At 55.5% G+C, this 23,734-nt stretch overlaps 2 protein-coding genes across 3 annotated transcripts; one reads left to right on the top strand and one right to left on the bottom strand.

The window, feature by feature from the left end:
• The first annotated feature begins 2,078 nt into the window (after positions 1–2,078).
• Positions 2,079–5,504, top strand: TMEM218 (transmembrane protein 218). Its single transcript, XM_030964950.1, has 3 exons — positions 2,079–2,182; positions 2,673–2,775; positions 4,982–5,504. Exons 1-3 carry the CDS (start codon positions 2,079–2,081, stop codon positions 5,114–5,116), a joined length of 342 nt encoding a protein of 113 aa, XP_030820810.1. The 3' UTR covers positions 5,117–5,504.
• A 6,053-nt stretch (positions 5,505–11,557) lies between these two features.
• SLC37A2 (solute carrier family 37 member 2) lies at positions 11,558–22,533 on the bottom strand. 2 transcript variants are annotated; one of them, XM_030964895.1, is made up of 18 exons: positions 22,437–22,533; positions 20,204–20,285; positions 20,008–20,095; positions 19,568–19,646; positions 19,240–19,375; positions 18,126–18,202; positions 17,865–18,031; positions 17,445–17,482; positions 17,056–17,235; positions 16,843–16,933; positions 16,703–16,765; positions 16,110–16,195; positions 15,263–15,311; positions 14,902–14,975; positions 14,353–14,431; positions 14,176–14,273; positions 13,120–13,184; positions 11,558–11,792 (listed from the first exon to the last, which is right to left on the bottom strand). In XM_030964895.1, the coding sequence occupies exons 1-18, from the start codon at positions 22,493–22,495 to the stop codon at positions 11,777–11,779; spliced, it is 1,527 nt and encodes a 508-aa protein (XP_030820755.1). In that variant the 5' UTR covers positions 22,496–22,533; the 3' UTR covers positions 11,558–11,776. The 2 variants fall into 2 exon arrangements, with proteins under 2 accessions (XP_030820755.1, XP_030820754.1); XM_030964894.1 differs by lacking the exon at positions 11,558–11,792 and having other exon boundaries at positions 12,772–13,184.
• Between the last annotated feature and the right edge of the window lie 1,201 nt (positions 22,534–23,734).

Here is a 23,734-nt window from a genome sequence, read left to right as displayed (position 1 = left end):
ATAAAATATATAAATATTTTGGAGGGTGTTGGGCTGCTGGGCCCATTTCAGCTCCAAATCTTTTGCTGGAGTTACCATCAGCCCTATTGCAATAGTGGGGTTAAAACCAACAAGCAGCAAGGCTCAGAGCTGGCCATTGGATGTGCTTGCTGGGCTGTAAATTGCATTTATTCCTCAACGTCTGGCCAGATATCTGGGGTGTGGTGTGGTCCACCAGCAGGACCAACAGCTGGATGATTCAAGCTCTCTGCTTCAATCTCTTGAACTGGCTTAACGTTGCTGTTGCTGGCATCAAGAAACTACCAGGCAGCACCAAGACGTGGAGATGAGAAATAAAACCCCAATCAATATGGGAAGAGGTTAATGAGGCTGTTGGGAAAGCTGTGGATAAGAGGTACCAGAGAAAAATAAGCCAAGGAAAAGCATTATTGACTGTTGAATAAAATATATCACCTCCAGATGAAAAGCCAAAGGATGCAAAAGAATGGCAGAAGGAGAACGCTCCAGCTGAAAACAGGGTTGTGAAGAAGAAATTTGGGGGTTTGGAAAGTACAGAAATGAAAATAAACTGGAAAACAGAGAAAAGCAAAGGGAGAATCCCAAGCAACAGGAGCAAACGTTTAATTTCTCATGGGCAGCAGGAGCAGGAAGCAGAGGGAACAGAAGAGGAGGAGTGGGAAGAGAACGGCAGAGATGGACACAGCAAGGCAGGGACTGCAGAGGGGAAAGCCCGGCCTGGTGGGGTTACACACGGAGCAGAGCAGGAAAGGAAGGAGTTTGCAATCAAACACACGTTTTTAATGTGCTGGCAGCCAGCTCCTGCTCCATGCCAAGCACAGGCAGGTGTCACAGACAGTTTGTGCTCTGCTTGCTGAAGCATTTGGTGTCATGCTGGCGACTCTGATTTCATCACAGGGAAAGGAAGGCAGGTCGGTGCAGCACAGAGTAATTAACTGCTGGTTTATTCCTCCCCCTGAAAGAAGCGACAGAAAACGCCCACTCAGGTGACATTTTATGCAGCCAAAGTATTGCAGACTTCAAGCAGTGGGGACAGAAAAGATCAATGTTTAGGGTTTTTGGGTTAACTGAGCCCGGAGTGCCTGGGGTTGGAACAGGATCATCTTTAAAGTCCTTTCCAACACAAACCATGATGTAATTCTGAGATTCTATGATAAAGTCACTCATCAAACCACACTGGCCTCAGTCTGATATGGGCAAGATGTGGTGGTGGAGAGACAGGATTTATAAACAGACTGAAATATTTATTTTAAATGGAAATTCCTCTTGTCTTGATATTAGAAGATGCTTATAGTATTGACAAACCTCCCTAGCTTGGCTTGGCTGTCCCAGACCCCCAGCACGGCTGTTCCAAAACCCGTGTCAGCATTACTGTGTTAACGAAATCTGACTGATTTTGGCCCTAAATATAATTGAGGGCGTGGACAGCTCAATTTTTAGGGTTGTGGGGTGAAAGTGCGTTCAGAGCTGGGTGGCGCCGGCCAAGGCGAGGTAATAAAGCACCGATCCGCCCGCACCGGGAGGGAGCGAAGGGAAATTCCCGTTCCACCGGGAGCAGCCGCGAGCGCCGGGACGGGGTCCAAGGCCGCGGGACGGGGAGAGGCTGGAGCGGGGTCCGGGGGATCCCATGGGACCAGGAGGGCCGGGGTTCAATAGGGACCGGGTCAGGAGGGCCGGGGTTCAATAGGGACTGGGTCAGTAGGGCAGCAAAGGGCCGGGGTTCAATAGGACCGGGGCCAGGATGGGAGCCGGGATTGGGATCAGGACCGGGACCCGGACCGAGATCGGGGTCAGGATCAGGATTCGGATCGGGATCGGGATCGGGCACTTGCCCCTCCCCCAGGCGCGCCCCTGCCTCCGGCGGCGCGCGGAAAACCCCGCCCACCCCTCCACCGTCAGCCAATGGGAAGCGTGGAGATAGATACGGGCGGGGCGGGGAAAGTGGAGTCCGCGCCCCTCCCTCCGCCCCTTAGCCAATAGACAGCGCGGGCGGCGCTGATGGCAGCGCTGATTGGCCGGGGCGGCGCGGTTGCTAGGCAGAAGCGGCGGCGCGGGGCGGCATGGCGGGCGCGCTGGGCGTGGGGCCGGGGGTGCTGGCGCTGCTGCTGCTCTGGGCCATGGCGCTGCTGCTCGTGATGGCGCTGGGCCGCGCCGGCCGCGCCCGGTGAGCGCGGGGACCGGGCGGGAGCGGGCCCGGTGAGCGCGGGGACGGGTGGGACCGGCCCGGTGAGCCGGGGAGACAGGGATGGGACGGGACGGGACGGGGGGTGGGTGCGGGACCGGCCCGATGAACGCGGGGATTGGGCGGGACCGGCTCGGTGAGAGCGGTGATGGAGACGGGACGGGACGGGTGCGGTGAGCCGTGGGGACGGGCACAGGGCGGGACCGGGCCTCGTGAGCGAGCGCGGGGAGACAGGAACGGGGCGGGTGCGGGACCGGCGCGGTGAGACTGGGGGGACGGGGATGGGACCGGCCCGGTGAGCGGGGTTCGGGTGGGACCGGCCCGGTGAGCCGGGGAGACAGGGACGGAACGGGATGGGGTGGGTGCGGGACCGGCCCGGTGATTGTGGGGATGGAACGGGACCGGCCCGGTGAGCGCGGGGTTCGGGCCGCCGGAGCTGAGCTCGGCCCGCCGCTCTCCTCTCCCGCCGCAGGGTCGGCGCGGTGCCGGTGCTGCTCGGAGCCGCCGCGCTCACGGCCGCACTGCTGCTGTTCCCCCGGGAGGGCGAGAGCCCGGCCCCCGCCGGCGCTGAGGAGGTGAGACCGGGCGGCACCCCGGCCGGGCCCCGGGATCCCGGGATTGTACCGGCTCCTGTCCCGAAGCCCCGGGGCTCGGCCCTTTCCGTGGGCACGGCCCCAGATGGGTCACTGAGCCAGGGACGGCCCTGCGGCCATCCTGGAGCTCTGGGAATGGATCCTCATCCCGGGATGGGCTGCAGGATGCCCTGGGAATGGTTCCTTACCCGGGGATGGGCTGCAGGATGCCCTGGGAATGTCCTCACCCCGGGGATGGGCTGCAGGATGCTCTGGGAATGTCCTTACCCCGGGGATGGGCTGCAGCATGCCCTGGGAATGGATCCTTACCCCGGGGATGGGCTGCAGGATGCCCTGGGAATGGTTCCTCACCCGGGGATGGGCTGCAGGATGCTCTGGGAATGTCCTTACCCCGGGGATGGGCTGCAGCATGCCCTGAGGCCCCGGGAATTGCTTTTAGCTCAGAGACAGCCCCGGTACCACCCCCGTGCCCCGAGACTGCCCCGTGCTGCCTCTGTGCTCTCCCTCCGGCACAGGCTGTGTCACTGGTGGAGCTGGGAGCTGTTAATTTCTGTGACTAAATTGCTGATTTACTCACTGGTCCAGCTGACCCGTGGGGTTTGGCTCCCTCCTCCCGTCCCCAGGGACTCTGTGCAGGGATTGCCCTCCTGCTTTGGTCCCTCCTGCTTTGGTCCCTCCCAGCTCCAGCAGCCTCTGCTCCCTCTCTGCCATTCCCTTATCAGCTTTTTTTCCTTATCAACTTTTCCCTCAGCTCTGGTTTCTGGTTAAAGCCCAGTTACAGCTCTTCAGCTCTCTTGTGGGTTCCTGCCATGCTTGAGCACGAAGCCACCTGCCTTGTCAGGCCCAGGGATCTCCCCAGTTTTTCATCACGCTGTCTGAGCTGCCACCTTGAGCTCTCCCAGAGCTCTCTGGGCTTTGAATACACAAAACTTTTGTGCCCTTTCAGGTGCTGTTTCCTCCGTTCTATTATTAATGCGTGTTAATCATTGCTTTTCTGGTTCTTGTTCTGTGTAAATCCCTACTAAAAGAGACTTGTAATGTTCTTTTCTTCTCTCTGTGTCACATCTGACCTGCTCCTGTGAAGGTTAGGAGCGAGATGAAGAGCAGCCCAGTGCGTGTTTGTTGCCTGGGAGGCAAATGGAATTGGAAAGCTTTATTTTTTCACGGATCTTCAATTGGACTGGACCTGCCCTGCCTATCAATAATACATGACCTGGGCTTTCTGCACCAAAACTCTGCTAATTGGCTAATTAAAAAGTGAAACGTGCAGAAGGAGCCAGCCCTGGGCTCACCAGAGACTCTCAGCAGGAGCACCAGGGCTGAGCTAATGCGATGGATAAAGCTGAGCTGGGGCTGAGCAGAGCTCTGGGGGGTCTGGGGAGCAGAGAGGGGGTTTCATAAACAGCTCCTCGCCGTGGGCCTCTCTTTGTCTTGCCTAGCTACCACAGCTTTATTTTTAATTGTTATTTTTTCTCTTTTCTCGCCGTCTCCCTTCTAAAAGGGAGTCAGGGCTGGAGGTTTGTGGCTGGGGAGAACTGCTGCAGGGCTTGACTGCTGCCTCTTCCCTGTGCTCAGAGCTCTGCTGCTCCACATTAACATTCCCAGCAGCTTTTTGCAGGGATTCTCGTTCTCATTTGTCACACACTGCTCATCCAGGGATGAAAAGCAAGGAGAGGAGTCTGGGGGAGCCCCAGAGGTTCTTTTTTGCAGGATGTGGTGTGTTGACGGTTGGTCACAAGATTTTCGGGGTGAAGGAAGAGACGAGATGGGCTCCATGATCAGAAGGCTTGATTTATTATGTTATGATATATACATCTATTATACTATACTAAAAAGAAAAGAAAAGGAGAGTTTCCAGAAGCTGCTAACTACCTAAGAATAGAAAGTAAAGAATGATCAACAAACCTTGCTCTCTCGGACTGTGTCCGAGAGAGCTCAGTTCTGGATTGGCCATTATTTCCAAACACTCAATCTGGGCCAATCCAGAACTGACCTGTTGCATTCCACAGAAGCAGATAACCTATTGTTTACCTTTTGTTTCTGGGGCCTCAGCTTCCCAGAAGGAAAAAATCCTAAAGAAAGGATTTTTCTGAAAAGGATGTCTGTGACAGTGGTGTGCTCCCTCCCGGCTCCTGGAGCAGGCTGGGGCTGTGACCTGCTGGGATCTTTGTGTTTCTCTCCCCTGCAGGTTGTGGACACCTTCCTCATCGGGCGCTTCATCCTCCTGGCTGTGATGAGCCTGGTGTTCCTCGGCTGCCTCTTCCTGTTCCTGATTTACCACCTCATGGAGCCTGTGTATGCCAAGCCACTCCACAGCAGATAGAGACAGCAGTCTCTGCAAAGAGGAGATCCTGATACATGGGAATAAACCAGGAGACACCAGGAGGCTGCTCTGGAGGTGACCCTGATGTTCTTCCTGAGCTCAGAAAGAGCCAGTGAAGCAAGTGAAGCCTTTGCTCCATCTTAAAAAGCAAAGTTTGGTCTGAGCATGAGCTCCTTCCTCCCCAGGGGTTCAAGCCTCTGCACCTGCAAAGGTGTGTGAACCTCTGAATGCTGCTCTCGTTCACAGAGAGCTGAGATCCAGCACTTGGTGCTGCCCCTGATTCCGTGCACTGAACCGAGATGGTTTGTTGTTGTTACCCACAAGAGATGGGTGGAGCAAACAAACAAACACGTAACAAACGAGAGCAGTTTGTTACCGCTCCTTTTTCACTGTGGTTTAATAAAACTCTTTGAGAAATCCCTGACTCAGGCTTGATTTATTCCACGGGGATGTCACATTTGGCCACACTGTGGTGACAGTGCCCATGAGAGCTGCCTTTTATCTGGGTTTGAGAAAAAAAACCCAAACAAACATCAGTGTGTGGCTGTGGATTGTTTGGGATGGTGCCTTGGACTGGAAATCAGAGGCTTTGGAGTGGGGAGTGAATGCAAAGTGATCCAGACCAGCAATGGGAAAGCTGCCCCCCCAGGAGTGAGCAAAAAGCTGTGTCTGCCCTCCCTGGTGCTGAGCAGTGCTGCCAGCCATGGAAAGTGCTGGTACCTGGCTGTTCCCTGCCTGTGAAGGCCCTGAGGTGCCACCTGGGTGCTGCCAAAGGCTCACAGTTGCTGCCACCCTAAAACTTCAAACCTTTGCTCAATTCTAGCACAGATCCTGCTGGAGCTGCTGCTCACCCTGTCCCTCTTTTCCCCTCCTGGGGGAGAAAACACTCCCTGTGTTCTGCAGGAGCAGCAATGGAGTCGAATGCCATTTTTGTCCCTGTTTTTGGGGGAAAGCCAGGGGAGCAGTGCTGCTGAAGCAGAGCCTGTGCTGAGATGAAGCTGAGGGCAGCAGTGGCACGAGCTGTCTGCAGAGCCACTGCTGCTCTGTGCCCTCCGTGGCAGCAGCTTGTTTTCCTGCAGGAAATCTCAAAAGAGATTTTAAATTGCAGGAGAAAAGCATTTCTGGTGGCCTGGAGCATCCTGTGCCTGTTTTGTAGCAGGGAAGAAGCCTTTTTACCCTCCCTGCACACTGGGGAGAGGCTCCCACAGGGAAGGGGTGGGGTGGTGTTCACAGGGGTCCGAGGATGAGGGAAGAGACGAGGATCTGACTCCATGTTTCGGAAGGCTTGATTTATTATTTTATTATATGTATTACATTAAAACTATACTAAAAGAATAGAAGAAAGGATTTCATCAGAAGGCTAGCTAAGAATAGAATAGGAAAGAATGATAACAAAGGTTTGTGGCTCAGACAGAGAGTCTGAGCCAGCTGGGTTGTTGATTGGCCATTAATTAGAAACAACCACATGAGCCAATCACAGATGCACCTGTTGCATTCCACAGCAGCAGATAACCATTGCTTACATTTTGTTCCTGAGGCTTCTCAGCTTCTCAGAAGGAAAAATCCTAAGGAAAGGATTTTCCATGAAAGATGTCTGGGACACAGGGGTGAGGTGGGCTCTGTTATTGTTCATGTTCTCCAGCCCCACAGGGATGGGGCTGCTCAGCCTTGAGCAGGCAGCAAGTGAGATCAAGTGAGACAGCTCTGCAGCGAGGGCAAAGCCAGTGAGCAGTGGTCAAGGTCAATACAGCCAAAAACTTCAGGGCAGAAACTCAGATTTTTTCCCCCATTTTAAAGATTTTTTTTCTTTTTTTTATTTTTTTTTTATTTTGAGCTGACGACAGTAAATTAAAGAACTCACTGTCATTTTCCAGCCCTGTCCTGACAGCTGTCAGTCACCAAGCAGAGCTTTCAGGACATGAAAGATTGATAAGGCAGAGCCAGTGGGTGTGGAGGTGATGCTTCCCTGGCAGAAAATGCCCCAGCACCCCAGAGCACTGACTCAGTCAGCTAAAAAATGTAAGTATAGTCCCAAAAAAAGCAGAGAAGAGGCATCTCTGCTTTCCAAACTGCAGCCATGCTCAATCCCTTCCTGTCCTGAAGCCCATGACGAGGGAGTGTGTTGAGGAAATGCTGAGCATTTATGCAGCACAAGCACATTGAGGTCTCCTGGTGATTTTGATGTTACACCTGAAACAAAATTCATATTTAATTCATTGTGCTAATAACATTAACGAACATAGAGTGTCACAGCTCTGTGCCTGCTGTGCTGTTATCCCTGTGTTTGTGGGGTGATTTGGGAGCCTCAGTGAGGCCACAGTTTCACCAGGGCTTCAGTCCAGCAAATGGGAGGGAAACCACAGCAAAAGCAGCTGGGGTACTAAAAACCCAACCCTAACAGCAGGAATGCGAAATTTCTCCCCATTTTGTGCTGTAATTAAACCCAAATAAGGGCTTTTTCTGTCCTCTCAACTGTTTGTGACTAAAATGAGTTGAAAGGCTGATAGAGCAGCAGTTATTCTGGGGGGAGCAGAAAGCCATGCTGCAAGAGAGACACAGCAGCTCCTGCTCAAGGAGGTCATTGCAGCATTTTCTCAAAAACCCCATTAACTGGAACCCCTCACATGCCCTCACCCCCACTGAGACATTCTGAGCTTCATCCTCATCCTTCACAGCCCCTGGCAGTGGGGAGCCACCAGCTGGATGAACTCAGCCCAGGCTCTCTGTGTATTTATTTATTCTGGGGAGTTCTGCTCCTCCCCACACAGGGGCTTTCCAAACGGTTCCTGTTTATTTTTGGAACAGGAAAGACCACGTCAAGGAATTGGTATGAGCCAGAGCTGCTTCCCAACCAGCCCCAAACGGTGACTTTTTGCTTCCATCCACATCCCAAAACCCCAGCTCCTGGAGGATAATCCCTTCTAGCACATCTGCCTCCATCTAGCAGCCTGAGCCTTTCTTTTGGAATTAACGTGCCACAGGAGGGCAGGTTTGCCTTACACCCCAACCTCTCAGTGACAGGTGAGGATTTTGGGACCTCAGAGGATGTTAAAGCCAAGGAGCCCTGCTCCAGCCCAAACTGACCCAGCCTTCCTCCTGCAGGACCAGAGCTGCCATGTCCCCGGTGCACGCAGAAAATCAGGCTGAATCTCAGCTCAAGAAAGCTGCTGTGTGCCAGGATGAGGGCAGGCTGGCTGCTTTCAGGCCAGGGGGAAGAGCAGCCCTTTTATCTCCCTAAATTCTGTGCCTGGTTCCTTAGAAATGAGCAGGGATGCCCCTGCACCAGGATGCCCCGGGAGTGCCAGGCTCACCAGCCTGAGGGCAGCTGCTCCCTCCTCCCCGGGGAGGGCAGGGAGCAGCGCCAAAGCAGAGATGGAAGGAGCAGGAGTGTCTGCAGGGGAAACTCCTCTCCTTGATTTAAGCTCCTTGAATGACGGCAATTCCTCATGTCTCACGCTGCTCTCTGCTGGCACTTAATTACCCTCGCTGGAAAAACTGCCCTCAGATTTCCACCTTGACTTTGCTGACTTCAGCTTCCCTGCTGCTGGATCCTGATTTGCCTTTGGCTGCTAATTAAAAAGCCCTTCAGCCTTTGCCAGCTGCTCCTTGCATAGGTAATTAGAGAGCGTGCCCCAGCCACCTCTTCACCTTCCCTGCAGACCAGCAGCATTCCTCCAAAATCTGAGCAGCCTCTTGCCCGTCTGCCTCCTCCTGGGGGAAGGCATTGCTGGGCCGGGGGACTGTGGGGTCACCCACACAAAAACCCAAACACTGCATTTAGCACACCCAAAGAGCCCGTCTGGGGTGGGATTGTCCCATCACAGGACAGAGGTGGACACTGTCCATGCTCTCAGGGCAGGGCCAAAGGGGTCATGGCACAGGAAAAGCAGCAGCCCCTTAGCCAGCAGGGGAGGAACAAGGTGAGTTGTCCTCCAGATCCCTCCCAGAGGAGCTCAGCTCCATTTAAACAGGTTTTTTTATGGCTAAGCCAAACCCAGGGGATCCCCTCTCTGCCTTCCCACTCACCCTTCAATCCCAAAGCTCAGAGAGATCTGGAGTTTTCTTTGGCTCCTTTCATTTTAAGTTTGAAACTGCCATGGGCTGTGTGCCCTTTCTCCTCACTCCTGGCAGCAGAGCCAAGGCTGCTCAGACTTTCCAAACATAAGTGGGACACGGCCCAGGCCTAAATTTGTCCCAGAAAAATTGTAAGCAGCTGAAAGAACAAGCAGGAGGGGGGAAAAAAAAAAAAAAAAAAAAAAGGGAAGAAAGGGGGGAAAAATCCCCCAAACCAACTTGCTGTTGCAATGAGCCCCCATGTGTGACAGGACTTAGAGGATTTTCTGTTTGAAGGGGTATTTGGAGGCCCTCCCTCCCCAGGAGGATGCCGTCAGGTCACTCGGCAGTGTGAGAGCTCCATCACACGGGCACTGACAGGGCCTTCTCACCCAGCTCAGGGATCCCTGCCAGCAGCAAGGTCCCTGTGCCCACAGAGGCCACGAGTGCCACGGGCCTGGGGACACTGCAGGGTCACCCCGAGGCTGTGCTGGGGACAGAGCCTGCAGTGACACCTCTCCCTGGGACCAAAGTTTTCCTGGGAAAAAGGGCAGTTGGGGATTTTGTTTTTCTCTGCCTGCTCCATCATTTTCCCTGCTTTTTTCCCCAAGGCACATTGAGCACCACCAGCCACAGTGGAGGGGATTGAAGGCCGTCGTTTGGGCACCTCAAACCTGCAGCTGCCACTCTCCAGGCTGCCTGACCCCTGTGCCACTCCATCATCCCCACAGGTTTACAGGGAGCTGCTCCAACTGGCTGCAAGTTTCCTCCTTTCCCCACCCCACCCTTTTTTTCCCCTTTGCTGATGAAATCAGCACTTAATAAAATCACATCAGGCCCAGATGTTTTCTCCTCGGGTCAAGATCCAAGGAGGTGAAGTCAATTAGAGCTGCAATTTATCCCAGGCACACACAGAGCCCCTGGCCCCGCTGGGCAGAGCCCCGGAGCCAGGCACAATCCTCGATCCTCGGGTGGTGAGAGGATGCAAACACACCCCAGGGGATGGAATCACACCCCAGGGACTGCAAACACATGCCAGGGGATGGAATCACATCTCATGGCACTGCAAACACCCCAGGGGATGCAGTCACATCTCAGGGGATGCAGTCACATCCTAGGGCATTGCAAACACATCCCAGGGGACTGCAAAGATCCCAGGGGATGCAGTCACATCCCAGGGAATGGAATCACACCCCAGGGGATGGAATCACATCCCAGGGCACTGCAATCACATCCCAGGGCACTGCAATCACATCCCAGGGGATGCAGTCACATCCCAGGGCGCTGCAAACACACCTCAGGACACTGCAAACATCCCAGGGGATGTATTCCCCCAGCACATGCCAGGGGACTACAAAGACCCAAGGGGATGCAAAAAAACAACACAGAGGATGCAATCACACCCCAGGGCACTGCAATCACACCCCAGGGGATGCAGTCACACCCCAGGGGATGCAATCACACCCCAGGGCACTGCAATCACATCCCAGAGGATGCAGTCACATCCCAGGGCACTGCAATCACACCCCAGGGGATGCAATCACACCCCAGGGGATGCAGTCACATCCCAGGGGATGCAGTCACATCCCAGGGCACTGCAATCACATCCCAGGGGATGCAGTCACATCCCAGGGCACTGCAATCACATCCCAGGGGATGCAATCACACCCCAGGGGATGCAGTCACATCCCAGGGGATGCAGTCACATCCCAGGGCACTGCAATCACATCCCAGGGCACTGCAATCACATCCCAGGGCACTGCAATCACACCCCGCGGCTTCCCAGCGCCCCGGCTCCGCGCACACCAAAGTCATCCCCTCCCCGAGCGCACAGCTGGCTGCACAGCTGGCCTGGCTTCAGTCACTCACACCGTGGGGGCTTCCGAGCCCCGTGGCTGCCCGGGGAGCCGGCAGGGCTGGCAGCGAGCGGCACCGCCGCCTCCTGGGGCCGCTCCTGATCGAGGGCGATCAGCTGCCCGCACCGACCGAGAGCAGCCAGAGCGTGTGAACAGTTCGGCGTGCTGTGGGGGCTGACGCATGGGGTTCTTCTTTTGGAGCTAAATTGTATGATTTTGGATTAATAATCAGGGAAAACATTAGGTTTAGTCTTTTGGGTTTTTTGCAGTGGGATGAGTCAAGGAGTAAACCTGGCTTAATTTGGGCTCAGCCCAGGGATGTTGCCTGTGTAGAATAAGCAGCGCTTTGTTGGTGAGGCGGTGCCTAAAGTGACTTGGCAACATCCTCCTGATCCAGACCCTGGAATACCAAGCAGGGTCTGGATGGGTCAGGCTCACAAACAAGAGAAAAGCAAGGAGAGGGGTGTGATCACTGCCCCGGGTATTCACAGCCTTGGCCGAGCCTCTCAGGACACGGCATGGAGCGGCCACACAGATTTTACACGTTTTTATTCATAAAACGGCCGATGGTGCAGAATTGACCCAGAAAAGCGTTTGGCCAGGGCCCTTTGACCACTCCTCGCCCCTTCCTCCGGTGGGATCAAACCCACGTTGGCAGCGCCCGCGGGGCCGTGCCCAGGCCGGGCTGGGCCGTGCCCGGCTCCCTCCCGGTGCCCCGGCTCCGTCCTCGCTCCGGGCTCGCAGGGGCGCGTCAGAACTCCTTAAACCTGCGGGAGAGAAGCGACGGCTCAGGGCGGGGACAGGCGCTGGGATGGATGTGGACACTGCGGAGATGCAAAGGGAAAACAGCGCTGCCGGGAAAGCGCAGCCCCGTCCGCAGCACCAGGAGGAGAAGCAGGCGCCAGCAGGAGATCCAGCCACTGTTTTGTCTCCGCCCAAAGCTGAAACGTCCCCAAAAATCCTACAGTTTGTGCCTCTTCTCTGCAAGAGAAACTCCCCAAAGCCCTCAAGACACTGCCACAACCTGAGCCAGCTGCTTCCCCCAGCAGAAACCAGGCAGTGTTTGGTGCAGACACGGATGCTGTCAACCCTTAGGGCAGCTGTCACCCTAACCAGCCCCGGCAGGAGAGAGCAGAGCCTGGCAGCCCTCCACCGGCAGGCGGAGAAGGGGATTTGGGCTGCACTTACCGCAGCACGAGGCCCAGACTATTGGTCTGTCACCTGCAAACACAAGACATAAGGGACAAAATGTTCGCAGGGCGTCGGGGTGTGGCAGCCCCACTGCCAGGACTGGCTGTGGCCCCTTCCTTGAGGTGTCACACGGGGATGGTGGTGGCAATCAGAGCCAGGGCAGTGCTGATTTGGGGATTATTGATACACTCGCTGCAGCGATTGGCCTGCAGGTCTGATTAGCCAGCCCTGGCTGTGTGTAATCAAGCTCAGTTGCACAGGTGGGCAAAGCTTATAAATTCAGTTGTTTCAAGTGCATTAATCAATGCCAATCGATTGGGCATCTGGGCCAGTATCTGCTAAATCAGCCAGAGACAAGGATGCACTACCCAGCCACATCTCCCTCCACCCCCTTCCACCCAGTCCCCCACCCTCCCACACTCTTCCCTGGCCATTGCAATTTGATCTTTTGATTCTCAAGTCTTGATCTCGGCCCTAAATGATTGGAGCAGCAGCTATTGCTAGGCTGAGCCTGCAAAGTGAAACTCAGAATCAGAATGGATCAGGCTTGTGTTTGCATTTAATCCTCAGGCTCAAGTGAAGATACTTACACCGAGCTACCTCCCATCCATCACTGACTCTGTTAGCTGCACACTAGAGCTACAAAGACACAAGGACACTGTGTTTAGCACCCCAAGTGTTTTCTGAGGTGCAGGTGGCTAAAATCCCCCCGGTGCTGCCTTGGCTTGAGGTGGAAATGTCTCAGTGGCCCCAGGAGCGGGACGTGGGGCAGGCGGCCTCGCGATGCCCGCGCGGAGATGCAGCAGCGACAGCAAGGGGTAACAAACATCCTTCTGCAGCAGCACTGACAGCCTGCCCGGGCACCCTGGCACCAGGGGCCACGCCGGGGGGGCAGCTACGTACCCTCTCTGCCTCGCCATGGGGCCACACCAGCCACGGGCCTCCTTCACCACCACACGAGCAAGGAGCTGCAAGAGGAAGGAAGGGTGGAGGATGGCTGCAAGGCTGGGGCACTGCAGCCTCCAGCCTTGCAGCAGCATTCCCACCACCCCAGCACATCAATCCTACAGCTGGACAGGGGCACTGCAGCCTCCAGCCTTGCAGCAGCATTCCCACCCCAGCACATCAATCCTACAGCTGGATGGGGGCACTGCAGCCTCCAGCCTTGGCAGGAGCGTTCCCACCCCAGCACATCAATCCTACAGCTCTTCCCAGCAAAGGTCATGTGAACTAAACCTGAGTGAGGAGGAGGTTGCTGGGAAAAGCCAAGTGAGAGCAGAGGTTTGGAGTCTGTGGGGAATAGATTTGTAAAGAATTCTCAAAGCTTAATAGAAAGCTTGTATATTTGTATGTAAATACTGAGATAAGGTGTGTTGACTTAGGAAGGTTATGGAATAGAGATGACATTGTTGAGAGAGAGATTGAACTAGAAATAAGTTTTAATAAGTTTCAAAACACGGTTTTGTAGAAGGATTCAATATTTTAGAGAATTAGAATTGTGAAAGATGTATTGTAGTAGGACTATGTGGGGAGAAAATATAGGTGGTTAGTGTTAAAAGTAATAGTAATATTGGGTATAGGTTGAAAAACATTTATAAGGTATTGTAACTGGGAAATAGGTTCGTTTCTGGAATGGTGGTGAGTTTTTTGTGTCTCACTATTTATTGAGACTGAGAATAAAATCTTTTAAAATATTTCTCAGTTGCCCCATCTCTGTAAAAGTTGAGAAAACAAAATGGTGCCTGGTGAGAGGAAGCAATAACTCAACTATCTGTTTGAAACACCTCTCAGTTACCCCACGTCTGTAAAAGCTGAGAAAACCAAGAGCCAATAGAGGCTTTTGCAGTTTGCCCTGGATGTCTTCAGAGAACCATCTGTGCCCTCCAGCAGTGAGCAGGCAGCTAAAAGGGAGCTGTGACACCCAGGGCAGAGAAAGGAGTCCTGCAAGGAGACACCTACCAGACAAGCCAGGACATCAGCTGCTATCAGCATGTAAAACACGTTATTCCAGCCCGTGGGAGAGATCAGCCCTGCCAGCAGCGGCCCCAGGGCAGCACCTGTGGGGGGGCACAGGAGCCAGGTGAGCCCTGTCCCCACCTGAGAGAGGACAGGACCCCCAGACCCCCCAGGACACACCGACAGATCCCGTGCCGTCGATGATGGCCGTGACGGTCGAAAGGGCTTTGGCATTTCCTTTGAGAGATTCATGGGTGCCCTGTAAGGATGGAAGCATAAGCACAAGGATCAGAAGCAGCTTTGGGGTGCTGGCTGGCATTTCCCAGTGAGGCTGATGTCCCAGGCAGCAATTTCCATGTGTCAGACCCAGCCACAGATGGGAAGACCAAACTCAAACGCTGCCTGCAGCCAAACCATGGATCCCCAACAGCAGGCAGAAATTCCCAGGGGATCTGCCACCAAGTATTTCCACTCTGCTTGTGCTCAGAGGGAAATGCAGCAAAGCTGAAACACAGTCATGTGGCCAAGGTGAAAAAGCAAGAGGAAAAACCCCTGTGTTTAAGGGAGGGTGCGGAGCACAGCACCAGTGACAGCTCTGCCCTTCTCCACTGGGCTTTGCAGACGTTGGAAAATAAAGTGAAAAAAACCCAGCAAAATCCCTCTGGGAAAGAGAGAACAGCCTCTGGGTGTGCAGGGGCAGCATGGAGGGGTCTGAGGGGCTCCTCTTACCAAATCTGCCGACACCGCTGTCGTGATGAGCGCGTAGGGCCCGTTGACCAGAGCTCCACAGATGATCAGCATCGCTGCAGGGTACCCGGGAAGAGATTAAATCTTTAGGGACTGGGAGCAGCAGGACATTGGATCCATCATCCCCAGCCCATGTGTGGACTGCTGTCCATCCATCTCCTGTGCATCTCCATTTTCCCATGAAGACCCCACCCAGCAGGCAGTGAACACCCACCCAACACCACCCTCCCCCAGATGCAGCCTGGGAGCCTGGCCCAAGAGGAGGAATAAAGGCAGGTGAATCCTCAGTGTCTTCCATCACCACTTCAGTGACAGCACCAAGCTGCACCATGGAGCTCCTTACCTACTGATATGCCAATGCCATTCTGACCCACATGGTTATACAGGAACAGCTGGAAAAGAGACACAAGGTGAACCAGTTATGGCTACTCCAGCTGTTTTACCAACAGTTTTCCTTGCAGCAGTACTCTGGGAATGGGATGGAGAATGTGGGGACCTGAATTACTGCTTGTGCCAAGCACCAGCTGGGCTGGGGGGCTGAGTGCACCCCTGACCTCTGCATCCCACTGGCATGATGAAATACCTGGCAGCTGGCAAACAGGGGGGTTGCCACAATTTATGGCCAGGGAGGCTCTGCCACGTCCCACAGCTGCAGCCAGACATAATTTGCCCCAACGGTGCTCTCAAGGCCGTGGACATGACGCAGCCCCTCTGCTTCCCAGCACGTGCCAGCTCCTTCAGGAGAGGCTCCCACCCCAGAGCCAGCCAGGACTGGATTACAGCTAATTAGCCAGATGAGCTCTGTGCAGGTGCCTGGGAAGAATGTCCAGGCCAAGTTCCAGTGGAGCATCAGGCCATTGGCTCAGGGGCTTTTGGGATGAAAATCAAAGAGACAAAAAAAGCTGGATGGGCTCGGTGGGACCCCCAAGGTTTTGAGCAGAGTTATGGCAGGATGGAAAAACCTACAGGGTATTTTTAGTTGTCAAGGTCTCTGTAATCCCTCCCCAGCCCCTAGAGCTGGACATCCCTCCCAGGAACATCTGGGCACGTGAATGAATCCCAGCTCTGATCCCAGCCGGGCGCGTGACCAGCTCATCCCGGAGCTTGGGAGGAGGAAGGCAGCTGTGACTCAAAGGAGCCGGAGCGGAGGAAAGCCTCGTGACGGGTTTGGAGCCCGTGTGACAGCTCACCATGGGAGCAGCCACCACCAGCATCACGCAGCACGTGGTGGCTCTGCCGCCAGTGTAGTCAGAGATGAGGCCAGCGAAGATCCCCCCTGCAAGGAAGAGTCACAGGTGTCACTCACACCGCCCCAAAGGCAGAGATTTGTTCTAACTCAGCCCAAAATCAACATGATGCTCTTTCATCCCCCATCTTCTGACCAGTATGCCCCCAAGGTTAAACATAATAACATCAGAGTGAAGAGTTTTGATTTATCCCTTCCACTTCCTCCCTGCAGATGGTTTCTCAGCATTTCCATGCCGCACTGGTCTCTTCCACGCTTGCAAACTGTAGGAAAAGGAGTGCCTGAGCAAGCGAGACCTGAGGAAAGAGGCTGTGATGGCAATGATGGAAAGAGGCTGTGATGGCCGGCAAAACAAATGGATGCCAAAATAAAATGGAGAGGCATTTGCTGCCTGCTGAGTGCTGTGAACACTGAATAAATCTCCTGGGGGAAAGAGATGGTGTTGCCTGTAGAGGGGACCAGCCAAGGCTGGTCAAGGCCAGGATTGTCCCTAAATCATCCCTGATCCACCCCCTCCATCCCAGTATGTTGACGAACCTAAAATACCCCCGACATCAAAGAGGGTCGACAGGTCCCCGGCTTCCTTGGCACCGAAATGAGCTGTGGGAGAGAGCAGAGGGGTGAGGAGATGCTTCCCTCGCAAGGCTCACTCCCACCTCGCTGTCCCCAAAACTCACCAACATTGACAATGTAGAGTGGCAGCCAGTACAGGAAGGTGTAGCTCACCAGCTTGGCAAAGAGCAGGCACAGGGAGAACTCCACCACGCCCTGGGAGGAGAGGAGGGGACATCACAGGAGCCCAGTCACCTCTGGATGGTGGGGCTTTCCTGTGTCCCTGGGGATGCTCTGAGCTGCTCTGGCTTTGCTCTTTCCTCCATCCCAGCACTCACAGGTATCCGAAGTGCCCCAAAGAAGCTGATGGCTTCAGGCTCCTCAGCTGGCTCCTTGGGGCTCTTGGAGTGATCCACACTGCTCTGGCCTGACAGGCTGAGTGGGCCCTCATTGGAGATCACTGCTTCAGGATCCTTCTCACTGGTGGTCACTCCTCCAGGATTCTCATCAGCAGCCATCTAAAATCAAGCCAAAAGCAGGAGATGTGGCTCTCGTGGCTGGAGGAGGCTGAAACATTGAGGGGCATGACCCAGAGGATGCTCCCAGTGGAAGAGCAACAGCCATCCCCTGTGACAACTGAACATGGCTCTAATTCCTGCTGTTATGACCTGATGACCCAGTTGTGTCACCCAGCCCAGGACAGGCCCCTTGGGAATCGGCCACTCACGTGATGCAGAGGTGGATTGCAGTCAACATCCTCAGGATCTGCAGGGAGAAAGAACACCCTGTGAGGAGAGCCTGGAGCAGCCCCACTCCTCCTGGTCTCCCTCCAGCATCTCACAGGGGCTGGGAACCCCCAGGTCTAGGCTGCATCTCTGGGTACTCTCGTCCCCAGTAAAAACCCAAAAGACTCCCCTGATATTTCCTAGAAAGACAGGCCCAGAGGAATGACTGGTATGGGGGATGAGCCTGCCTGGACAACCCCAAAGATGCTGAGCATTCCCATGGTGGTCAGATCCACATCCCTGCCAGCCACAGGTTGGAAATAAGTATTTGGGATTGCCAAAAATGCTTAGAGATGGGCAAGGTGGAAAATTGAAAATACACTACACTGTTTGTCTGCTGTGCCCCAGATGACAACACTCACACTCCACGAGGAAGAAGAAGCAGATGATGCCCACGACGGCGATGATGATGCCAGGCACAACAAAGGACAGGCCCCAGGCAGAGGAGACCCAGGCACCGGCGATGAGCGACCCTAAGATGTTGCCAACAGAGGTGTGCGAGTTCCAGATGCCCATGATCAAACCTCTCCTGGTGGGGACACAGCCGGGTCAGTGGCACTGGGGTGGCTGCCAGGGTCAACAGGGACCAGGACTGGCATGGGACACAGAGGAGAAAAACTCACTTTCCTTTGCCAAACCAGTTTCCAACGCATGCCACGACAGCAGGCCAGCCTGTGGTCTGCACCAGCCCATTGCAGACCTGCAAGAGACGGGAGCATCACCCAGCAAGCACCGGGCACAGCCACGGAGCCCTGCACTGCTTTGGGCAACCGGGCTCAAAAACAGCCACCCCTATCCAAAGGTGTTGAGAAAACACTTGGTTTGTTTGGTGTTTTTCCCTGCTGGGGCAATCCTGGGGCCGTTTGCATCGCTGCCATGGCTGAACTGGGAGTGGCTGGTGTTGCCAAACCAGCTGCCCGCGCCGATCAGAGCCGGGCACGCCCGGAGGTTTCGACGCCCACGCCACGCACAGCCAGGTTTTGTGGGGACAGCAAATGCTCAGGGCTGCCCTGCTCAGAAACTGGGCCACCCCAAGCCCCTGAACGCTACTGAAAATCTGGGATGAGGCCACGGAGGCAAAGCCTGGGCATCTGTCGGAACTCAGCACATCCCTCTGGGTGTCCAGAGTTGCCAGGACCCCGCCGGGGGGCTCAGAGACCCTGGCACAGCCCAGAGCACCTGGGGATTTGATTGTGACCCCTGGAGCAAGTTACCAGCTTTGTATGAGGACCTGAAAGTCACAGAAGTTCAAATAGTATAATAATAAAATTATCACAGGGTGAAAATGTAGATTTTAGGATTTTTGGTATGGGGGTTTTGGGGACAAGATGGAGGAACTTGGGCATCTCTAGCCTTTCTCCTTCTTCTTCTTCTTCTTCTTGGTCTCCATCTTCTGCTGTGATGCTGGCACTTTGGGATTGGTTTAGAATAGAAGCTCACTGTCTAACACAGGTGATAGGTATTGGAAAGTAAGTGTTATGTTTTAGGTAGTTTGTAGTATAAAAGGACAACACCGCCCTGAGGGTGGTCAGAGTGCCTGTGGCTGCCCTGCTGAGCAGAACTCGGCTGGGCAGAAAGAAAATTTTATCGATAAGAATTAATAAACAACCTCAAGACCGAAAACTGAAGAGCTTTGACTCGTTCTTCAGCCGCACGGGCCGAAGCAGAGACATCCTGCACATCTCAGGGCAGCAATGAACAACCAAAACCCGAGAGGCACCATCCCGCACAACACACCTGCACGATGATGAAGTACCAGAGGACGTGGATGTCCCAGAAGTAGCCGAGGCCGAAGAGGGCGGTGAAGAGCCCGCTCAGCACCATCCCCCCCGAGAGGTAATAGCGCAGGGGGAGGCGCTCCCCAAAAATGCCGCTGCAGAGAGAGGGGAGAGCACAACAGAAGCTGTCACGGGTGGTGCCAGCAATGGGCACATCACCCAGAGCCAGCTCCCGAATCCTGAGCGGATCCCTGGCTGCTTCCCTGTTAGCACGAGCCCATCCCCATGGAAACCAGCTTCCACCAGACTGGTGCAAACTGGTGAGTGGGGGGGAAGGCCCTGGGTACCTGATAAACATCCCGATGGCGTAGGCCACCAGGAAGGCATTATCCAGCGCCCCAAAAAGTTGCTTGTAGTTGTCCCCATCTGGAAAACAAATATTAGGGCCACCTCAGCCTGGCCTCCATTTTGTGTCCCCTCCCCGTTGGCTGCTGGCTTGGTCTTGTCCCCCATTCCCAAAAGCCTGGTCCCCACGGGGGCTTCTGGGGGCATGGCCAGGTGCCATCAGCACTGGGACCTGGTCCTGTCCTGGACTTCACCACCTGCTGCTGCCCTTTGTCCCAGGGGCATGGGACAGATCTTCATCACTTAATTACCTCCAGGTGCCTAATGAGCAGCTGGCTCCCTGCCAAACCCTGGCCACGACCTGGTGCTAGGGAATGGGGGGGGAGCCCAACTCAGCTGCCACAAGTGTGGGTTTTGGGTGCCTGGGGGGACTCAGCCTTACCAAAGGGGGCCCAGCTGCACCATGTGGTGCTGTTGGAGTCATTGTGGGGGTTCGGGCCCAAGGCTGAGCAGTTGAGGTGCAGCTGGCTCTGCAGGGAGAGAGAGAGGGGGTGAAATCAAAGTGCTGCCAGCACCCCCCTCCCCATGTGCCCTCTGCAGGCTCCCTGTCCCACAGCAGGGGCCAGGCTGGAGCTCACCTTGACGATGCTGATGGGTTTTCGGGAGAGGTGGTAGCTGGTGTAGGAGAGGAAGGTCAGCACCAGAGTCAGTCCCCGATAGCTGAGGGAGGAAGGAAGCAGAGAGCTCAGGGTCTGTGGGACAGGGGACTCTTCTATTGGATAGCTGACCTGAACCAGCACAGCTGAGCTGGTCAGGAAGTGAGCAGACCCCCCAAAAAAAGCCCAGGATGTGGCTGAAAAAGATCAGCTGAGTTTTGTGGGGAACATCAAGCAGTGTTTCCAGCTCCTCGAGCAGTTACATCCCACCGAAACACAGGGTGAGCAAGTGCCTTCCTGGTGTCACGAGTGGAAACTGTGCTGATTCATCATCACTCCCAGGGTTAATCAAAGATAAGCTGGAAAAAAAAGCAGGGGGCAATACCAGCTCCCCTTCCTCCACCAAAATGCCATTTCATTCCCTTTGCTTGGATTAAATACAGGGAAAGGGGGAGTCTGGACTCAGGAAACTGGGACGCTGCACCCATCAAAGCTAACAGATAAAGCCTGGGGAATCCCAGGTAGGATCTAGCACTCTCTGGAGCACGATGAGTGTCTCTGAAGGAGCTGTCCTGCCTTCAGGAAGGGTTTTATGGCAGCACAGAGGATGCAAAGAGTCAGGGGCAGCTGCAGCACACAGACATGTCACGGGGTTGCTCCAAGTTTAGAAAAAAAACAACCTTTCCTTTGGTGGTTTTGACCCATCCTGCTCCTCTCTGCAGTTTCACTTCTCCCTGGAGCTGCAGCAGTGACGGGAGTCCTGCAAATCCAGGGCAACTCCCTGTGCCGGGGTGCCAGCCCCAAGGCTGCACTGTGGCTGAGAAACTGCTGCTTCCCACCCCAAAAAATGAATAAACCACCCAAAATCTCTGCTAGTGACTGCAGGGCTGATCCAAGAGGAGCAGAGAGGCCACGGTAGGGAAGGGGAAGATAAAGTTCACACGCAGCGCCACCCCGGGCCAGACACTTGGGTGTCGGGTTTTTTCTTTTTACCCTTCGTGTTCTGGCAGGGAAAATTCCAGCAGATGGAAAAGCAGGGCGGGTGTCTGGCAATGGGCTTCCAAAAAATCCAACTATTGCTTGAAATTTAATGGGCAGCAGTCCCATCACCGTGTCAAAAGAGAAGGCAGCAGGCGAGGTCTCCGTCTTGGCCACATCCCACTGAATTTTGAGTGAGAGGGCCTGAGACATCTGGAGGCTGGCAGGTCCTGCTGCCCTTCTCGAGGTTCTCCCTCCCCAGGCCGAGTCCCTGCGCTGCAGTCGGTGTGGGCTGATCCCAGCTGGGCCCAGTGCCTGGGGATGATGCTGGGCCCTGGGGGGTGACCTCTCAGCCCTGTCCCCAGCCCAGGTCTCATCCCTGTCCCGTGTCAGTCCCCAGACAAGCGGTCTCCAGTCCGGTGCTGGTCCCAGGGCTGGCCCCATGCTGGTGCCAGTCTGCTGGTCCGGGTCAGTCACCATCCCAGTGCCAGTCCCTGTGCCCAGTGCCACGCTCCATCCCAGTGCCAGTCCCTGTGCCCAGTGCCACGCTCCATCCCAGTGCCAGTCCCTGTGCCCAGGGCCACGCTCCATCCCAGTGCCAGTCCCTGTGCCCAGGGCCAGGCTCCATCCCAGTTCCACTTCCAGCGGGTGCTAGTCCCGGGTGGAATGACACCCCCTCCTCCCTATCCCGGGGCTGATCCCTGTGCCGGTTCTGGTCCCCATGCTGGTGTCGGCTCCAATGTCCAGGGCCAGTCGCTATTCCAGTGCTGGTCCACAGAAGAGTGAGCCCCGTTCCAGAGACCGTCCCTGTCCCGGTGCCGACACCCTCCCTGCCCAATGTCAGTCCCCATCCCAGTTCACCTCGATCCCGGTGACAGTCCCGACCCCAGTGCTGGTCCCTATGTCCAGGACCAGTCCCGATCCTGATCCCAGTCCCTATATCCAGAGCCAGTCCCGCTCCCAGTCCCTACATCCAGAGCCAGTCCTGGTGCCGGTCCCTACACCCAGAAGCGGATATATCCAGGGCCAGTCCCGATCCCGGTGCCGGTCCCTATATCCAGAGCCAGCCCGCTCCCGTGCTAGTCCCTATATCCCGAGCCAGCCCCGCTCCCCGGTGCCGGTCCCTCTGTCCCGAGCCAGCCCCGCTCCCGGTGCCGGTCCCTCTGTCCCGAGCCAGCCCCGCTCCCCGTGCCGGTCCCTCTATTCCGAGCCAGCCCCGTCCCCCGTTCCCGCTCACCGGCTGTCCCGGGGCAGGGCGCGGAGCAGGCGGACCCCGGGGGCGAGCGCTGCCCTCATGGCGGGCGGCGGCGGCGCTCGGGCACCCCCGGCTCCTTTTCACCGCCCCCGGGGCCGCCGCTCCCGCCCCGCCGGCCCCGGTCCCGCCCCGGCCCTGTCCGGGCACGGCCCCGATTCCTCGGCCGCGAGGGGTGAAGCGGGCTGTGCTCGTTGTCCCTAAAACAAACATCGCCTTCAAAGCGGGCTGGGAGGAGGGAACGGCCGCGCCGGGCCGTGGGAGGCGGCACAGCCCCGAAGGGACCGAGCAGCCCCTTTCGTACGGCCCGGGGCTCTCTGAGCTGCCCCAGATGCTTTGTTTTCCAGGAGAAAAAAACTGGATTTAACTTTTCCACTCCCATCCCTGCAGCCCCCGAACAGGCTTCACTGCCCTGAGGGTGACTGAGCTACCCCAGACATGGTTCGGGGTTATTGCCAGGGATGTCGGGAGTCCTTCTCTCCCACCCCCTCTCAAAGTATCCCATTTATCTTGGTAGGGGCAGATTGAGGATGAGGAGCAGCAACAGCTGTATTTATTCCTTTAACTGAGCCCTGAATCAGCGCACAGCCCCCTTGGGGATCACTCCAGAGAGGTACGAACAGGGGTACCCAGGGTCTGAGCAAGTTCCTTGGGGAACCTGCAGTTCCAAGGTCTCATCTCAGCAGTTCCAAGGAACTGCCTGTCCTTAGCTGCCCTAGAGCTGAAATCAGCTACAAGAAGCCCTTTGCTTCCTTGCCCCCTCACGGGGCACATCCTGCCCTTTCCAAACCCATTCCAACACCCTGAATTAGGGCTGCAGTGCTGACGCAAGCAGCTGTTAATAAACAGCATTAGCCACGACAGATCCCTCAGTGAATGATTCTCCAGGGGGAACCGAGGAGCACTCCCTGGCTCTGTGCCACCTCTGGACCGGAGGTGGGTTTGCTTTGTGCCCAATGGGATGGGAACAGGGACAAGAAATGATCCGGCACGCTCGGCCACCCATCCTTCCTGCTGTGGTTAATATTGGAAAGGGAGGGCAGCAAGGAGTAAATATTAATGACAGGGTATGGAGTAACCTCTGCCCAGCACCACGTTACCTCAGCACAGGCAGTTCTGGGAAAACCCATCTTGCTCCAGTCACTCCTGCAAAGGCATGAAAATTTTTTTACTAGGAAAATGCTCCTTCCTTTCAGGAGCAAAGTAGAGGCTATGGGAGCATGGGACAGGTACAAAGCTGCATGGGTATTACTGGAAGAGAGATCCTCACACAGAAAAGAAGG

Source organism: Camarhynchus parvulus, chromosome 24 (assembly GCF_901933205.1).
Source record: "Camarhynchus parvulus chromosome 24, STF_HiC, whole genome shotgun sequence".
In the NCBI taxonomy this organism is placed as follows: domain Eukaryota; kingdom Metazoa; phylum Chordata; class Aves; order Passeriformes; family Thraupidae; genus Camarhynchus; species Camarhynchus parvulus.
This window is presented reverse-complemented; position numbering and strand designations above follow the sequence as displayed.